General features: G+C 37.5%; 1 protein-coding gene and 1 non-coding gene across 6 annotated transcripts in view; one reads left to right on the top strand and one right to left on the bottom strand.

Annotated features, from left to right (window-relative positions):
- Positions 1-16,904, bottom strand: part of LOC124160413 (cell division cycle and apoptosis regulator protein 1-like) — a 102,087-nt gene that overhangs the window by 3,020 nt on the left and 82,163 nt on the right. For all 5 annotated transcript variants that reach the window (XM_046536261.1, XM_046536264.1, XM_046536265.1 and 2 more), the window contains 2 exons: positions 15,831-15,950; positions 68-183 (listed from right to left, as the gene is read on the bottom strand). In XM_046536261.1, coding sequence (XP_046392217.1) covers positions 68-183; positions 15,831-15,950 — 236 coding nt within the window. The remainder of the gene's footprint in view (positions 1-67; positions 184-15,830; positions 15,951-16,904) is intronic.
- Trnas-aga lies at positions 1,527-1,599 on the top strand. The gene has a single exon. It is a non-coding gene; the product is annotated as a tRNA-Ser (tRNA).

The raw sequence follows: 16,904 nt of genomic DNA, 5'->3' as shown, positions 1-16,904 counted from the left end.
AAAGAGAAACAAGTGAATTTTTTGTGGCCACTACTTCTAATTGACAAACAACTCAATAAATACTTACTTTGGTGGTCTGAAGCTGCAATTCTGTGCTCTTCAGTTTCATTAAGGAGTCCTTCAGCTCCGAAGAAATCTTTTGGGTTTTACTTTCAACAGCACGTGAAGTCTCCTTTACCTCATCTTAAATACAAAACAGAAAATATTATTACCACTACAACTACTCTTCCTCAAGGAGCCACTGAAAATTCAAATAATTCAATCTTTTTTGAGTGTTTCTTTTAAGAATGGGACAATTCAGTTCTCAGTTCTATTAACCGTGAGATTTGAACCAGCATAAGAACTGCTCATACAAAGAATTCATACCAAAATAACTTGCCCAAAAGCCTAAAAAACTTTTCTTTCCCTAAAAATTAAGGATTAAAGTTTAAGTCAGGGTAAGATTCGCTATGACCACACTTTCAATAAAAGAAATAATGAGAGTGATAGATAATGGGAAATATGACTGGTACTGGCAGCAGTATTTTAACTTAACTCATTTATCAATAGATTGATAGTCCAGGGATTTAAGATGGGTCAGGGATCTTGTCTGTGGGGTCAAAGAAAATTTATGTCATGACCAGGCAATAAGAAAAACCATTGGCTGCCTCTTTCACATGGAAAGATGCAGCAAATTTACTTCTGCAAATGCTTTAATTAGATATACTTATTTTAATCCTATTTTTATGAAAATTAATGGTCTGAAAACATCACTTGGTATTGCTAATACTTCATCACCAATTATTTACATTGTTTTCTTATAGCAAAAAAATTCTAGAGGAAAATTCCTTCATTTCACTTTCAGCCTAGCCATTTTTCTTCAATGGAAAATTGGACCGGAATGTGAGCGACTCTGAATAATGGCAGTCTCAGAATTATGTGGTGTTGACTTACATAAATCTATACTTATACAAGTAGCGGCCGTATATGAACAGATGAATTCATTTTCACATTATTGCTCAATAAAGTAAAATATTCTGTCATACTATTACAGGCTGAGAAAATGGAGAAAGGTTATTCATTACTTTAAGTAATACACAAATCAAATTGGCCAATTTTCATCATTCATCTATGGAACTTAAACTTATTTCCTTCCGTAGAAAATAATGGTGTCTCCTACCCAATTCTACAATCAACTTCACCATATCTAGCAATAGTAAACTAAACCAAGCTACAGCTTGCTATGCAATTCAATCACAAGGTAGGCCTGAAATCGTGATTCTGAAAAGCATATCCAGTGCCACTAGGGGGCCTGTAAGTGGTACAAGCAGCTGGGTCCTTTGTGGGAGGGGAAGTTGTTGCAAGAGAAGAGACAAAAAACTCAGGGCCGTTAATCAGCTGCCTAAATTGCTCACCTGACAATAATAATAATAATTTTTTATTGTTCCTAGAGAACACATATGGACCGGTGACATTGGAAGTCATCAAAATAAAAAGTAATAATTTCAAACCGGTAGTGTCCGAAAATATCCACAGGGAAGAATGACGCCTTGGTAGCTTAACTGGCTAAAGCACTCGACCAGAAATCGGGGGATCCGGGTTCGAATCCCGGTCAAGGCGAATGATTTTTTTCTCTGCGGATCTTTCGCACAAATGAAGTGATATAATATTTACAATTTTTACAGTTTAAAGGAAAAGTTACAAATTTTGTGGCCGATGGGCAAAGATTACTCAGAGCCCAACATAAAATCCTTCAGGTTATAGTAGTTGTTTTGACGTGCTCCCTATTTCGGTTTGGACGGGACCACGTCAATTGACGTGCCCCGCGCTGAATGTGTTAATAACGTTAATTTAGACAAAAATATTGAGAAACCACACGAAAGTTCATAAATATCACTGTAAACAGAATGAAATTTTGCAGAGAATACACCTGACAATTCTTCGCATTGGTCAATATCTCTGGAGCACAGTTTTTGATATTTATTTTCCGGACAAACTTAAATTACAGGCAGTGACTGGCAGAACTGAGCAAAACTGTTATGCCATGATCAAAAGAGTGGAAATGACCCATCCTTCCATCCTTGTTTCTTTCAACTGTTTGACTCCACATGGATTCTGAGCAAATAATACATGTACTTGGTGCATTCATGGGACGTGAGCACTGCCACAACAACTGCAGAAATTCCCCTGAATGTGACCGCTACGTAGCAGCTCAGTGTGAGTGCTCAGCCATTTGTAGGAGTGGTCTCATTGGCCACTATTTGAGTGAGTTCACATTGCTAATTCATGGAAGTTCAACCATAAGAGCTAGGTGGCAAATAGTCAATCACTTAACAATTCAAAAGCTCTACCATACTTCTCAATTGACTCATCCAATCACAAGGCCAGCGAATATTCAATGTAGCTGTCCGCTTCTATAATGAGTGAGAGCTCAGAGCACCCTGAATGGGGCAATTAATATTTGTAAAATTAGAAATTGCAATATTTTGCTGAGTTTTATTATGACACAACACATTTCGTCGTTACAAACAACACTATCAAATATGTATTAAGAACTTCCACCATATCGTGCCCAACATCATTCAAGATACTTGATGTAGTGGGGAAAGCCCACAACGACACACAATATCCACTACAACCCGTATGGCACTTTTTTAATCATCATACAAGATACAATTAATATTTATTTAAACTAATTATATTACTTTCATTTCCAGAAAGATTGTTACTTATCACTATGCAAAAGAACTTCAGTTTACAATATATTTGTATATTTATAAAATACAATGGAATTAATAAAGACCATGAGGAACTAAGTGTCACACTTTTTAAAACTGATGCCAATCCCTACTTCTGTCAACCTACTTCATAAAATTGCCTGGGGCTGGTTGAAATCATGGGCAGATCTGATGAATATATGACGATGATTTTTTTAATGCAATGCAAACACATTTTTAGCTGTATTGAGTGGCACTAACACAGCCAATTAAGGGGACAGGAGGTATTTTAAAACATCGAGAAAATATGATATTTTGGAAGGGTCAACTGTAATTGCATCAAGAGTGATTAAACAAACTTGCAGCAAATGGGGGATGACAACCACTCCACCTTATTGCCCTTCTCAGTTGTAGCTACACTTCCAGAGTGTTTACAAGCTGTGAAATTTTTAGTAAACAGGAAACTATCAAGACTTTCTTTATTTCCTTTGAATAATTCCCTCCTCTCACTCTTCAAAAATCTTTCAATGCACTTCAAGGTATGCTAAACCATTCAGAACCCTCTTTCTTCAGCTAAGCTTTATTAGTTTTTCAAGACATCCACCGGTTGCTCATAAATTCTAAAATTGTAGGGCATGGAGCATATGGAAAAGCTTAATGGTTTGCTGAACAGTGCACATTTTACATCTCGTAGTGGGTGTGCCAAACAAAAGCAATTCATACAAACTTTTATTTTGAAACTGCAGGGATCACAACTTAGGTTTGTAATTTTGCAACACCTAAAAATTTGTAATATCGCTTCTTTTGCTACAGCAGACTCTTGTCTTTACAAAGTTCACGGGACCGAAAAACTGGAGATTCGTAATAACGAATTTCATATGAAGGTTTCTTTTAAGGGGGCACCCTAGCACGGTCGCGGAAGGCGATGCAGACCCTTTCTATTAACCAGTTAGTGCTTCGCTCGTTATAGGTACACAGCGGTTTCTTGACTCAGAATATTTATAAAGGCTAAATCTGTGCCTTGAGACAAAGACGGGTCTTTCACCAGGTTTCCTACAGGATATATTTGACGCTTAATTTCACGAATTTCGATTTTTTTCAATGACCATCACCACGGCACAAAATCACGTAAAGACCATCCAACCGACCAAAGAATAATATAAACCTTCAACTAAAAGCAAAGGCTACACGTATGCCAAACGTCGTAAATCAAAGCTACAATTTGGGAAATTGTGAGACCTTGCAGCCAGTTTTTCGATAACGCGCAGTCGTTTCGAGTCATCCTAAACACCTTTCCTTCTTCCGCGAATCATCCTTCACTCCTTTGCCTCACCTCTTGGCCCTCCCCTCAACAGCAACACCGGCAGCAAGCCGGTCACACATTTTCTTAGCTGCTTTATTTTGACTTCGCATCGTCGTTCTTTCTTTTTGCGTTTTTATTTTTGTGATGCGATGGAAGTGTAGCAAGCCCCTAGGGAAACGACGCCGTCGAAAAGAATAGAAGCCTTGGAAAAGGACGACGTGCAACAAACAGAGACTTCTGTCAAATTAACATACAATGATCTCAATAATGTTTTCTTATCTTTTGATAAAATTGTCATAAGTATGTGTCTACAGTAGCGTTTTGTTTTAAAATGAGTAATTTTTAAGGATGCCATAACAGGAATGATAGTTTCTATTATTTTTTAGGAAATTATTAAAACGTTTTATTTTTCACGTCTTGATAACATGGTTAGAGAAAAACATCATGTTTTTTCACATTGCTACGCGTAAGATTTTATACCGCATTACAAAAAATTATCAACTTTGATTCTCAAAAGAGAAATCTTGCACCAACCTGCCACCTATCAAGTTATGTGCCCGAGTGTCCAACCACCCGACTCAGTGATTAGATGCGGAAATTTGTTCAGCATTAGTCATAGTTGAGGATATTTCGCTAAAGATGAGACGACATTACAGTTTTCTACACTTGCGTACATTATAAATTCCATATAAGTGTTATTTTTTGATTTTTTAATGTGCAAATTATGATTTCATTCATGAGAAATATGTTACGGACTAAACGATTGCGCTGGCAAATCAGAAGCTTGTCAGGGAAAGCACACGGTTGCAAGGAAATAGTTTCTTATTCTTGGAGAACCCATATCTTACCGCAATGCACCCGCATTTTGCTAACCACATTCTCCTAGGTCTTTCATAGCTCCCATCAGCTCAAACATTGGAAAGGGCTCAAGAGTAGCGGCGGGCATTACCCTGCCTACCGCGGTAACCTCTATTGTGACCGTAAACCCTACCTCAGACTTACGATTTTTATCTAGCATTTACAAAGTTTTCTACTAAAAGCATAGCTGTCTGTTTGTATAAATTCCGCTAACTGCTTTATTGCCTCGTTATATGAAAAGTTTTTACCATTTTGAGAATCGCTTATCTTCGATACAGGTGATTTCTACAAGGTGGCTCTCACGGGGTTTTCCACAAATGCTTCTTCCCAATTGATTGAAAAACATTCCTTTCTCGATTTTACCGAGAAAATTAGTCAACTTTTACTAGTAAGTGTCAAAGGATCTCAGTGCTTGTGTTACGGAAGCGAGGAACCAAGGTCTATTTTCCCTAACGGGTGAGATTTCAGCCTTGAGGACGAACTACCACTACTGGAGGATATTTCGCAACGATAAAAAGGTTCCTATGTTTACCAAGATACATATCTCACTGATTTCGTGTGTTGTATTATGCAGGGTATTATATTCTAATTTCGATTTTCATCTTTGATGATTCATATTGTTGATATTTCGGATAAGAAAAATTGAGCAAATGAAAGTAACCGAAAAGAAATACATGACGTTATTGTTAATGGAAGTGGAAATTCGTTGTCCTCAAAACGTAAATTTGCCATTCAATACCTTCTCAATAAGTTTAAGTGGAAGCAGGAAGTGAAGACGAAGGAAGTAATGCAGAATGTCATGAACAAATACCTTTTCAATACGTATTTCCATAAATGGGACGAATGCAAGAGAACCAGCGACAGGTTTGAAAAAAAACGTCGATGTTGGTTAGAGAAAGGTATACCCACCTGACATGCATAATAATCTCCTTGAGACTCCCTCTACAGTAAAAAATTAAAGGGCTATTATTGTTTAACGTATTCGTATTGGCTTTACTTTCCTCCTAGGCTATTTTATATCACTATTGCTATCTAATTCCTGGTTTTTCTGGGTAAAGCAGCTAAGAAAGGCCTAAGAAAGACTTTAAGAGGTCTAGTGATAGGTCTAACAATAAGAGCAGAGAAGTGACTGGTTTGAGAAAACAACAGCAGCTGAGCTCTCGCTAACCACATCTGTGACACTGCGCTCGCAAGGGAATGATGCGGCAGCGAAGATAATCACGGAAATGACCACGACCACCCCCACCCGAGGGAAACAGATATTAGAGAAATGGAGGAAAATACCTACAACTCAAAATGAACTGATGCCAGAGGAAGCTATTTTGCCGATTGTTGAAGGCAATTTAACAAAATTTCTATCCAAAATTATTCGTAAGACTGCCAAGATCTGTGGCTATCAGCTTTATCCTAGTTATGAAAGGGCTAGACGAAAAAAAATCTCATACCCAGAGGGGACATCAGTGGAAGAAAAATATTTTAAGTGGACCTTCAAGGGCTTCTGAACCACACAGCCTCGCGCATCATAGCATCAATGCCAAGATTCAGTGATGATCACAGGGTCTACTTTTCCCTTGAATGCAAATGAAAACTAGTTGTGGAGCTGGTGAACCTACTCCTGATGTTTTCTTAAGATTTAAATACTTTTGTTAATTTATAATGGTTCATATATAATTTCATGTTTTCCATTGCATTTTCAAAATATAAAATGCTTGCAAGGTGATTTCTGATGAGTGTTATAACAGAAAAAATGATGACAAAGTTCAACTATTAATTAAGTACTACTTTTGTCTTGAAATGCAGGTTTCGGCTCTCCCACAGAATTTTTTTCATCATATTCTGTTTTATTGCTTCTTTTCATCGGTGTTAATAAAAAAATATTTCTAGCTGTAACTTAAGTCACCATTGCTTTTCGCATCCAAGTGTGACTTTCAAGCAAGCTAGTTGACATATATTGTTACATTTTATTAATAATTTATTTTGGTAGCTGATTATATTTCGCGTCAGTATATATCAAATGAGAAACCTCTCCATTTTTTCGTTTGCCACCCGTTTTTCCCTTCCGTTTCGAAATCTGCGAGCGATGATATCTTCATTATGTAAAAAGACTCTACGTTCCGTTAAAATAAGATCATAAACCACAATTCAATGCTGAAATTTTATTTTTTTAATTTTTTTTATTCCCAAACCACCGAATACAGCTCAAATTAAGCCATTTAATATTGAGTATGCCAAAAGTTTAACAATTATTCACACGAACAACCAAGCCCTGGATAGGGGAAACCTACCCAGCCGGGACTCGAACCTGCGATTTCTTGTTTGGCAGGCCAGGACGTTACCCAGCCGCCACCGAGGTCGGCGGCATGATGTAGACGAAATGCCTGTTTACGTAATGAAGATATCATCACCAACAATTTCGGAAAAGGTGTAAAATCAAAAGGACCTTCGCATTCACAGGCCTATCTTTTCAGCGCATGAGAGAGGAACCAGAAGTTGGCTTCTACTATTTTTAATTGGCTCGCCGCCACTTAGGTGTCACATATCAACTCCGACTGCGACCCCTGTTCCAGCGACCCGTATCAAATTTATCCGGAATATCAAATTTCTCCTCGGTGTCGTCGCGGGTGAAGTTGGGAGGGGAGTTGCCTTCCCCCCCCCTTTCTCTCCCTCGCGGCGCTTCGGGTTCCGTCTCCACAACCCGGCGCTGCGGCTAGAGGCCTTCGTGAGCCGTTAAATTGGGAAATTCAAACGCTAGAGCGCCCCCTTAAGGAATCATAAAAAAACAGTACATACTATACGCGATTAAATGACGTGCAAATATATGAACACAAGGAAATTTGTTTCAGTTACTCAATAGAAGAATGCGGTTAATAGTTAAAGCCAAATTGATTGATTTCAGAAGAATGTAGCTTGACACAATTGAGGGTTGATATGATATATTCCCAACACAGTAAGTCCTTGATATACTGGATGTGTTCCAAGACCTTGTTCGTAAGTTGATAAACGCACAGTCCGGCCGCCGGGAGTTGTCCGATGACAGGCAGAAGAGTCTAGTTTGGGGTAGGGTGAAAGGTTGCCATGTAAGAAAGCGAAACGCCTACATCAATTGTAAACAGAAGAGTTCCGCGGAGAAGGGAGCCAAAAGGGACGACGAGTGTGACGGACCCAAAGGAATAATCCCTTGTTATGGTGATTCGCAGAAAGGGCTTGTTTTGGTGGTTCAGGCTGGTTCTAGTGCTTCATATGCAAGTGACAATGTTGTATGATTAAGCAAAGGTGTGAGGTACATTTTGGGGGCAGTGATTGGCTGCAAACTGTGCTGGCAAAGGGTTCTCTGCTCCTTCTTTTGGGCTGACAACTCTCGCCGGCCGGACTGTATGCAAGGCATCGAGGAGTACGATTATCCAGCAGAATGCAACACTGCATCACAATTGTGTGCTAACTCATGATTGTGACGAACTGATCTAGCTGGGCGTGTGACGCAGCTGGAGCCGATAAAACTAACTCCACACAGTAAGGAAGAATGGGCGAAACGCTGAACAGTTCCTAACCTCATCCCGGATTCAATGATTCTTTGTTCAGATTATGCCCAAAGTGCAATATCATCTACGCCACACCACATCGCATTGGCTCTCGTATAACGCAAATTTGTATAGTGCAAAGACCCCAAGGAACGCATCCCTTGCACTATACGAGGCATGGGTGTACATTGGATTGGCCTTTCCGTCGGGACCAACGATTTGCTTTGTAACGAAAACTTCATAATAATGTTGTTCGTATAAACAAGTCTACTGTACTATCATTTGCAAAAGTCTTGCAACAAATCGAGCGGCGCCACTTTCGCTCCACAAAAATTGTGCCCGGAAATTGTATGGTTTTCGGGTGTATGCAACAATCCAATACTAGTCTTCATGGTTCAATGCATGGAGAACGGGTCATTGGGTGGTTGAGGTATTTTGTCATCCTTTTCAGTCTCGGGATTTGTCCGCTTCCATATAAGTGAAATTAATGTTCATGATATTCCCCCAAACACATTGTAGCAATTAATGCAGTAGGAAAGATCGAAGGTAATTCCTCGGAGAGATTTTAAAAAGTTGGTAGCTTGGCTCTTTTTGAGTGATCTCAGCTCTTTTCAGAGAGCTGGAAATCACGAGTCGTTCACTGTGAACATGGTAGACTTAGATCTATCGACTCGGGTTGATGTTTTAATACAATATCTACGACATATGATACGAGGCAGCTTTGAAATTCCCAGTGTTTCATCATATAAATATCTGAGCAAACACGTAAAATATGAATTAGTTAAGCTGATCGGCATTAATCGTTGCGTAAGTAATAACAGAGTTCTCCGACGTCCGTCAATCGGTAAAGATGTATTCCTTTCCACTTATTCAAAGTATGACGAGGAAAACTTAATTCCAGCTAAAAGTCCCATTTTTAATGATTGTCGGATTTCAACAGGTATTGTTTGATAATATGTTCTACTGCTGAATTAGTGTGAATGTGAATAATAACTCTAAGCTGCTATATCGTTGATGATTAAGTTATCTTATTTAGATGCAATCATTTACATATACACTGATGAATTCGGGATAATGTAGGATACTTACTTAGCATTATTAATTGAATTATCTACTTGAATTAAGTAGGTTACATTGTATTAGGAAATGTGTTTGTTGGCCATACGTTTTATGTTTAAGGCATCAGTGGAACTGCAGCTCATTTCATTAAACCTTTCAAGTCGAGTAAGAAGGACGTAAGCAAATCCTAACAGAATTTCTGTTTGTAATGAATGTATACGCTTGCTTCATTAGAAATACAAGTACCGAGTTTGAAACCATTGAAACATAATAACAAATAATAATAACTTAAAAAGACGACACCATACCGAAGTCGCAGGCGACAACATCATTATATTCCTAATGTATATACTAACCAGCCGAAACATAGACTATGCGAAAGCCTCCGTGCTCAAGTTATAATCATATAAACGAATAAAAGACTAATATACCGAGAAAGTGATTATTTTGATCAAATTCGTTCAAGTGAGAAGCCGTAGGAGAAGCACATGAAGGAGCTCAGTGTTACAATAATAACAAATAATCAAAATTACGACTCGATGACCTTGAGCTAGTAATAGCTCAGTAGATAAACAATCGGGCTGGCGATAGGAGGGGCCCGCATTCGAGTCTTTCCGGTGGCCGAAATTTTTTATCCTCCGCAAAGCCGTATTTTATTTTAAAGTTTTTTTATTTTTGAAATTTATGTTAAGAGGGTACCAGCTGTTGAATTTGAGCATTTTTTGCGACAATTTCTAATTTAAATGACCGTGCGACGGGAATCATGCGTAGTTAGCGCGGTAGGACGAATCAATTGCGTTTTCTTGAAGGAACTCCAATCAGAATCACTGGTGAATGTAATTCCTAGTGCTATATGGTTTCCTTTACAGGTCCGTAACTGCTCAACATTATTAACCTTTGGAATGAGAACTATCGTAATAGTCTAAGGTTCCATATACGTAATTTCTTAAATAGATCAATTTCATCTGATTAAAAAGAAAATTATGAATGATATTTTGCAGCGATTATGCTGCCCGCCTATGTTGTATGCTGCCTATTTGTCATCAACTTGTCGCCATTTCCTACCAAGTTAATTTCTCCAGTAAAGTTTTTAAGAACAATTTTACCCTTTTTCGTTTCGTAAATGAGCAGTGACGGAAACTTTTCTTAGAGATAGAAAAAGATATAAATTAAGTGAAGAATTTTACTTTTAAACTTTAGGCTTCAGTATTCTACAATCAGTGTTTTTTTAATACAGTAATTTTGTTGGAAAGGGACAGAATGTGAGACCAGCTGATCTACTAAGTACAATCCTAGGAATAACCTATGTAATGGTAATCCTTAATCGTGCACGCACCATGGCCCTTATTTTTAAACATAGGAAAGGCTTATCTTGAGGTGTTTATCAACTATTTTTCTAGTGCGTATTTTCTTCAAGCAAATTGTGGCATCAACATGTATATATGATAGGGCTACAAATTGGCCCTATTTTCACTATTTTGGAAGTACGTGAGAATCACTTACGGCCTGCAAGTTTTACTCCAGGTAACCTACTTCCTCATCCCTGGCTGATAAAGTTGGGATGAAGATGTAGGGCAAGACGAGGTGCAGGACCTATTAGCTGACGTAAAGAACTATTTAATGCCAATCAATCATGATGATGACTCAACATGGCGGCCGGTCAAGTAAACATTGAATGTCACGCTTGTAAAAACCATTTAAAGGATTGTGAAAAAGCCCTTCCTTGTGAAAATTGCAAGCAATTTTATCATTATAAGTGTACGGGCCTGAAAGAAATTGCTTTGAGAGCTCTGGAGGAAATTTCCGGATTATTCTGGAAATGTCTTTCATGTCGCGTTATTGAAGGAAACCGACTTAGCAAGATGGCGTGCGACATCGAATTATTAAAAGAAGAGATTAACAATCTAAAGGATAACCCTAAGTTTCACGCGGGGAATGAAAATCGTGTGAAAAAGTTAAGTTTAGTTGAAGTGGCAAATCACGTAACAGAGGCCTCACATGACGTAGCTAAGCCGGCGAAACATCGTCAAAGAGATGGAAAAGAGGCTGAGTTTGGAGCAAACACTGTTTCTGACTCAAAACCTTCGGCAAAAAAGGAAAAAACGACCCATGTTGATCAAACCAGCTGCAGAATAGTGCGCCTAAACCATGAACAATCACGAAGAGAATCAGACGACGACGGCTATACCCGAGTGCAACACAGAAGAAAGAAACGAAACTTCTTTGGTATCGGAAAAGGTGCGACTGAAAACAACGGTGCAGGTCTCCGAGCTGCGAAAATGATAACGTACGTATATGTGGGCCGCTTGGCCAGCGATACCACTGAAGATGAAGTGGTAAAATATGTAAAAAAATAAGTTTGACGTCACGTGTGATTCTTGTGAAAAAATAGATGGTAAAAGTGTACATGGTGCATTCAAACTCGGCGTTGAATACAGTGATTTTAAACAGGTGATTAATCCGCTTCACTGGCCTTCTGGCGTGATTATCAACAAATTTACAAGACCAAGACAACAGTCGACTGACATGAGAGTCGAACCTAAGGGTAAGTCTTCCTGACTAGCTTTCTGTGACTCAAATCAGCAAAAGACACACTCAGGGTTTAAATTACTGGTTTTAAACATTCAGTGCCTGAGTAACAAAATAGCAGAGCTTGAAGCACTAGCAGAGGCAGAGAAACCAGAATTTATATGCTTAAGTGAACATTGGATGAGAGATATAATTATATCAATACCAGGCTATGTGATTGGTGACTTTTATTGTCGGAAAGATCATCGTAATGGAGGTGTTGTTATTTTTGTAAAAAGTACATTAGTTTTTTCTAATATGTCGCATTTGGTGCATAATCTAAATGCTGAACTTATATTTGAATGTGCAGCAGTGAGGTACACTGTAGCAAGTAATGATTTTATTGTATTATCTGTATATAGATCCCCTGTTAGTAGCTTTAATAGTTTCCTAGAAATTTTAGATAATCTGTTGTACACCTTGACAAGTCAATTGTCAAGACCAAATGTTATATTGGCAGGAGACTTCAACTGTAACCTTTTTAAGGACGGACAAGATAAAAGAAGATTTTTGCAAATTTTACAGTCCTATCAAATGAAACCACTGGTAAATACTCCAACAAGGATTACTAATGGCACAGGGACACTACTGGATAACGTTTTCACTGATTACAATGAATCTAATGTTAATACTTCAGTATTTGACCCAGCAATATCTGATCATTCAGCTATTGTATCCATCTTTCATATACATGAGGAGCATCCTCAATCAAAAACCCTAAATCAATGTAGGTTCTTTAATGAGCATAATATGAATTATTTTTGTGTATTGTTGAATCAAGAAGATTGGAAAGACATATATGGTGGAAGACCTCTGAATGTTAACTTTGATGAATATCTTTGTAGATTTAAGTATTACTTCAACTTAGCTTTTCCGCTGCAGTCCGTGGAACACAGGAGTGTCAGCACAAAAAAATGGGTTACAAAAGAAGTTCAAAACTTATCCAGAGTTCTAAAACAAACATTTTTGCAAATACGGTACTCAAATGATGATGGGTTGCGACAGAAGTACTCTCAACTTAGGAAAGAATATAAGATATTTATAAGAAAAGCAAAAAGGGAGTATAATGACCAAAGGTTTAGGAATGCCTCTAATTATTCTAAAGTAGCCTGGGACATCATAAAAAGTAATGTCAATGCCAACCCAACAGTTCTGCCAGATCAAGTTACAAATGAACAAGGGGAAATTACTACAAACCCCATTGAAATCTCCAATGCCCTAAACCACTCATTCTTGCATCTTCCTAAGAGGGTGATTACCACCCAAAGTGGAGCTACTCTCGAAAACCATAAAATAAGTAGCTCATTGTATCTTAAGCCTTGCTCAGAAAGAGAGTTGTCTCTCTATATAGCCAAGATAGGAAAGAAAAAGTCTGCTGACATTGAGGGAATAACGGGAAAAGTAATTAAAGACTGTGAGTCCCTCATACGAAGACCCTTACTCTCGTTAGTCAACCAGTCCTTGTCAGAAGGTGTATATCCTGATTCCTTGAAGGTATCCAAGGTGGTCCCAGTGTATAAGAACAAAGACAATAGAAATAATCTGCAAAACTACAGGCCAGTATCTATAGTGCCACAATTTGGTAAATTATTTGAGTATGTATTCTGTAAAAGGCTCATTGACTATCTTGATAAGCAAAACATAATATCACTCCATCAATATGGCTTTCAGCAGGGAAAATCGACAGAATTGGCTCTATTTAATGCAATTGATAATATTACACAGGAAATAAATAGTAAAAATAAGGTAATGGGGATATTTTTTGACATGAGCCGAGCCTTTGATGCTGTGGATCATGACAAATTGCTAAAAAAATGTGAATCAATAGGTATTAGGGGCATTCCTCTAAATTGGCTTAAGACATATCTTCATGGAAGAAAACAGAAAGTAGCATACAGGAAAGATGGGACAGTCTATTTCTCCTCCACGTTAGAAGTCAAAAAGGGTGTACCACAGGGGTCAGTATTGGGTCCTCTTCTCTTTCTAATATTCATCAATGACCTACCTAATAAAATTGTAACCCAAGATAATAAGTGTGTATTATATGCAGATGATGTAACCATCTTATCAAAAAGAAAAAATCTGACCGCGTTAATTGATTCCAGTCAATATATAATAAAATGCATGCAAACCTGGTGTGATGTCAATGAACTAAGGCTAAATGATGATAAAACCCAAGTGATATTGTTTTCTGCTGGGCACAGCCCAAAGGACAATGATCTACTGCAATGTAAAAATAATTATCTTAATGATATGGAATGTGTAAAGTTTCTAGGAATTTATGTGGATAGAAATATGAAGTGGGATGCACATATAGAGCACCTATGTAAAAAACTGAATACAGTGTTTTATCTTATATCTGTATTAAAGCATAGTGTAAGCCAGTATGTTCTGAAAACCCTTTACTATGGATTATTCTACTCAAGAATTTCATATGGAATTATAATATGGGGATCTTCGCCCCAACTTCATGATGTGTTTGTTATACAAAAGAAATTTGTGAGAAGTATGTGCAAACTAAAGTGTCGAGCTCATTGTCGCCCTTTTTTTAAAAGCCTTAAATTACTCACTGTACCTTGCGTATATATATATCAGAGTGTCATATATGTAAAAAGGTATAAAGGTTGTTTTACTATGAATAATAGGATACATTCCTATGAAACCAGGAGATGCAATGACGTTCATGTCAAACAATCGAACCTAGCTCTGGTATCTAGAGGGCCTGAGCTCATGTGTACAAAATTGTATAATAACCTACCTGTATATATTAAAAGTATAGAAAATATTGATGTTTTTAAAAAGAGTGTCTTAGCTTACTTAATAGAGAAGTGTTTTTATAGTATAAAAGAATATCTTCAATCTGAAATGTAACATTTTCTTATGTGAATTTGTTAATTTTGACGTGCCCTATATACTTGTTTTATGATTGTATCATGACATATAGTATCCTTTGGGCAAATAAATATTATTATTATTATTAAATATGGTGGAGACGACAGATTCGTGTTTTTTTCGGAAAATTGCCAGTTAATTTTTTTCATTTATTAATTCTTCTATATCGAACAAATATTTCAACAACTTAATATAAAGTCTCCTGAACGACGTTGAATCCCTAAAAAAAGGGTTACGAGCGAGTAGATTTCCGTGTTCCTAATGGCGAAATCGTGCCCCCAGCCGGCCTTTTGGGGTTTACCATTGGAAGCCAGGCGTCATAGGTAACTCTCACCACTCTTTTAACGGGTAAATATTTTCAATTATCTACTCCAGTCAACTACGGGTACAAAAATAATCTCAAACGCCGCGACGACTTAATAACATCTACGCTCGTTTACTCAACTGAACATCGTAATGATTTCCTACGTCTCACTCCCGTGTCACGATGACCCGTTCGTGAGTCGTTCCCGAGCTACCATGAAGATTCATACCTAGATAGTGATCATTCAATCTTAATGGTGGCCAGAAATCGACAATGGAGCGAAAGTGGCGCCGCTCGATTTGTTGCAAGACTTTTGCAAATGATAGTACATGTTAATCAACCTCTTTTGTCAGGACCATAACTTTATCATAACAACAAAAATTTTATTATAACATAATTCGTATGAAGAAAAGTCTACGGCAAGGAGGAGGTGAGTGCTTCTGCTCATTTCATACGTTAGCTAGGACGTGTTTAATAAAGCATGGATAATTACTGCAGAAGTGTTTTTCTAAACTGTAGTGATAGAAAAGTTTCACACACAAAAAACTGAAACAATTCCTTTCAAGGTTTTCATCAACAAAAGTACCATTTACATTGAGTTGATACATTTTAAATAATATCAACAGACTCACCCATTTCTTCTTGCAAGGACTGCAGCTTTAGTTCTGTTTCTGAGCGGGCCCGCTCACTTCTCTGCAACTGCTGGATAAGCTTTTCAACATCCAGTAAACCACCTTTGTACGAGACAAATCCTGAAAATCAAAGTTAACTCTTCAGTACTTCTGAAAATGCCATCCACAAAAATGCTATTGAAATTAAAAAAAAAAAAAAACTTTACTAATGGAGAAATAAAACAAAGGAATGAATCGGGTACTACCAGGGACAAATAAACAACAAAACTCATGCACATTGTTTTGAGTTTTCAATTACGTAATCACTTTTAAAAGAGACTATGAGAAGCCAAATTTTACAGGGATAAAATTTTATAGTATGCCTTTCCATTTGTACTCGTTTAATTTGTGGGATAATACTATGAAGCAATGACAACAGAGAACATCTATTAATGAAGAGATGAAATTTTCTCAAAGTCTTTTATAAGGAGTGCAATTTCGAAAGAGGCAATAATTATGAATTTTAAATAAATTACATACTTATTTTCAAGATGCTATTGTAAAACCCCAAAATTTTATATGTGTAAATGTAACGAATTAATGTTATGGGGCTGAAGTCCAACCCATCATTATTCGGTTATTGTATCAAAGCAAACTTAAATGGATTGATTATATATTTGCACAGCTAAAAAAAGATTCCAATTTTAAATCTTAAATATAATGATGAAGGATTGCCAGAGTTTTCCTGTGATTGCCTGTATTATTTTCAGTGCAAATTTCCTTGCGCCATACACCTTATTTTCCGTACAATAGGGTAGTTTCCTTCATCAAAGAAAACAAAAGGCATTGATGGCGATTCGTTACCCACCATTAGTGTATTCATAATACACAAATTATTTGGTTTTTGAAATACCGGTTTAGACGAATGGCAAGGGTCAAATTTTATCCTCATTTGAAAAAGGCCAGATTGGCGCCCATGCGATTCCACTCCACGTGACGTCACAGGGACCTAGTTTCTACACGAGAGGATAGGAGTTATGCATCGTCAGAGGCTACCAATGCATGCATGAGTCACAGAGCTCAGGGAAACATGTC

This window comes from Ischnura elegans, chromosome 6 (assembly GCF_921293095.1).
Source record: "Ischnura elegans chromosome 6, ioIscEleg1.1, whole genome shotgun sequence".
Lineage (NCBI taxonomy): Eukaryota > Metazoa > Arthropoda > Insecta > Odonata > Coenagrionidae > Ischnura > Ischnura elegans.
This window is presented reverse-complemented; position numbering and strand designations above follow the sequence as displayed.